General features: G+C 40.8%; 1 protein-coding gene across 4 annotated transcripts in view; it reads left to right on the top strand.

Annotated features, from left to right (window-relative positions):
* The window catches only part of LOC101860846 (ATPase family AAA domain-containing protein 2), a 38,525-nt gene that overhangs the window by 18,116 nt on the left and 17,747 nt on the right, over positions 1 to 2,662 (top strand). For all 4 annotated transcript variants that reach the window (XM_005108882.3, XM_035972526.1, XM_005108884.3 and 1 more), the window contains exons 17-19: positions 639 to 831; positions 1,394 to 1,580; positions 2,131 to 2,316. In XM_005108882.3, coding sequence (XP_005108939.1) covers positions 639 to 831; positions 1,394 to 1,580; positions 2,131 to 2,316 — 566 coding nt within the window. The remainder of the gene's footprint in view (positions 1 to 638; positions 832 to 1,393; positions 1,581 to 2,130; positions 2,317 to 2,662) is intronic.

The raw sequence follows: 2,662 nt of genomic DNA on the forward strand, positions 1-2,662 counted from the left end.
CACACACACACACACACACACACACACACACACACACACACTCACACATGTCTGAGCAGTGTTGTGCGGGAAAACTGAGGATCCCAAACTGGCAACAGTTTTGTTGTTGTTGTTGTTGTTTTGTTCATGTGATTTCAGTAAACAAAAATTAATCGTTGTACGTTAGGAATAAAACGTCACTTTAGTCTGCTACAAGCTCAGAACAGAGCTTATTTGATGCGTTCGAGGAACACAATGATTCTGGAAGTCTGAATTTGTCTAAAAAATTATATAATATAAGTCAGGTAGGAAGAAGGAATGAGTGTCATCAAAGAAAGAAAGAGAGAGAGAGAGAGAGAGAGTGAGAGAGAGGGGGGGGGGGTGGGTGCTGTAAGGTCTAAAATATACCCGTAAAATGACAAATAAAGAATGGTGTACACAATCTTTTAGACATGTGTTAGGTATTTAAATTTTATTTCATCAAAGGACACCGAATGATACAAACATGTTTGAGGCCATGCTATATAATTTTAGGTAGTATGCAGTTTTGCAAGCATGTGAAAAACACAATAGTACTGTTTTTGAAATGGTGTGTTATTTATTTCTCCAGGCATCATTGTTAGTCCTCTCAATGTTATATGTGTGGTGTGTTTCTCCAGCTACCTCCAGTCAAGCACAAGCTCTTGCAGAGAATGGGGCCATATGGGATGAATTAGCCAGTGATGAAGAAGAAGGTGCACCCTCTATATTTGTTACTACCCCCACTTCTAAAGGCAGCAAAGCAGCAAAAAAACACTCCGATGAAGGAACCAGCAACTCAGAAACAGTGCCAACCTACCTCAATTTTATAAGGTAAATGTGATGTTTTCATTGTGTTCTTACTCTCTGCTTGTCCCAATCTATTCTGCTCAAATTATATTCTGGGGAGTAGAGTGTTTTAAAAGTGGTTACTTTTTTCTTCCAGGGTCTGTCTCATAATCAGGTCTACCAGAGTGCCTAATAGAATAGCCTGTATACTTAGTATCTGCAGTTTCTCTGCTCACCAGTGTCTTTACTAATGGGTGTAATTTAATGTATTGTTGTTTCTCTCTTCACCAGCTGTGTGTACTCAGTTAGTATCGTATACTAATGGGTTTAGCTTATTTTTGTTTCTCTTCTCACCAGTGTGTATACTTATTAAAAATTGTTATTATTACTTATAAGAGTTGTTTTAAATCGCAAATATATTTACACTGAATTTTAATATTTTAGCATTTTAAAGTCAAATAGTTAACCAATCGTGCAGTGAACTTTTGCGAAAGTAAACAACTTGTGTTTCGCGCGCTCATATGACCTTAGCAGTTGCGAGCGCCATATACTACTACTACTAATGTGTATACTGAGTTTAGTTTACTGTTGTTTCTCTCCTCATCAGCTACGCTACCAGCCGTCCTGCCACCTTCCGACCTCGCATGTTACTCGTGGGCTGCGAGGGTCAGGGTCAGACCACCTACATTGCACCAGCAGTAGTGCACAAGATGGAGAGTTTACCTGTGCATGTTTTAGATCTGCCTGCTCTCTACGCAGTCACCGCCAAGACTCCAGAGGAGTCATGTGCTAATGTAAGTCGGGGGGGTGGGATATTGTCTACTTTATGTTGCTGGCTTTTTGTTTGAACGTGATGATGCTTTAATGGTTTTGTACATCTTGTTTGGGGATGGGGAGGCCATCTTTGAAAGTTTCTTAAGTTGACCCTTCCAGCCCCAGCCATTTTGTGCACTCCTTAACCTTAGTCCCAGCCAATACAATAGTATTTCAGAAAAAGAGGCATGCGTTCTAAAAAGTGATGTATCTTTGTAATGAGATTTAGATATAACATATAACAATGCTTAAAGGTAAATGAACAAATGTTATGAAAATTAAAGTTTAATTAGGTTTGCTAATTTTGAAAAATGCGCAAATTCGGTACCCCCTGAAACTGAGAATATATGCTCCTGGGATGGTGGGAGGTACAAGAGCTGCTGAAAATATACGTGCATAGGGCTGGAAGGGTCAAAACCTGATATCCTGCCTTTTAAGCCTGTCACTTGTAATAGTTTATGAAACAGTTACCCGCTCTCTCACTAACACACAATGCAAGATGTTATAAAGTTTTGATTTTCATCTCCCCAGGTGTTCCATGAAGCCAAGCGCAAGTGCCCCAGCATCGTGTACCTTCCTTACATCAACCAGTGGTGGGAGGTGATGGCAGAGACGCTGCGGGCCACCCTGCTCACTCTCATTCACAATCTGGACCCCACCCTGCCCCTGCTCCTATTGGCTACCAGTGAACAGCCTTACCACACCCTAGACCCAATGGTGGGTACCTCAGCATTGCTAAGCTTTCTATTGTTTTCTTTGCCTGTGCCCTTATGTTCCTGAGTCGGTAGTAATAAGAACAAAGGGTTCCTTTTTAGTTGTCTTTTGTCCCCCTGATAGCTGACATGACTTCACAATAACTCCCTTAGCTGTCTCTGTTCGTTTAGATGACATTTTGGCATGTGTTATGAAATCCTTGTTTGAGGTATATTTTTGGTTGTCTTTCAAAACTTTTTTCCTGACATAAGTGTAAGTGGGTGGTTGGCGGGTGCTCTGGTGTGGTTTGCTCCTTCTTTCCTATCAAACATCTATCGTCCTTATCTCCCCTTCTTCTTTTTTATGTTTG

This window comes from Aplysia californica, unplaced genomic scaffold (assembly GCF_000002075.1).
Source record: "Aplysia californica isolate F4 #8 unplaced genomic scaffold, AplCal3.0 scaffold00730, whole genome shotgun sequence".
NCBI lineage: Eukaryota > Metazoa > Mollusca > Gastropoda > Aplysiida > Aplysiidae > Aplysia > Aplysia californica.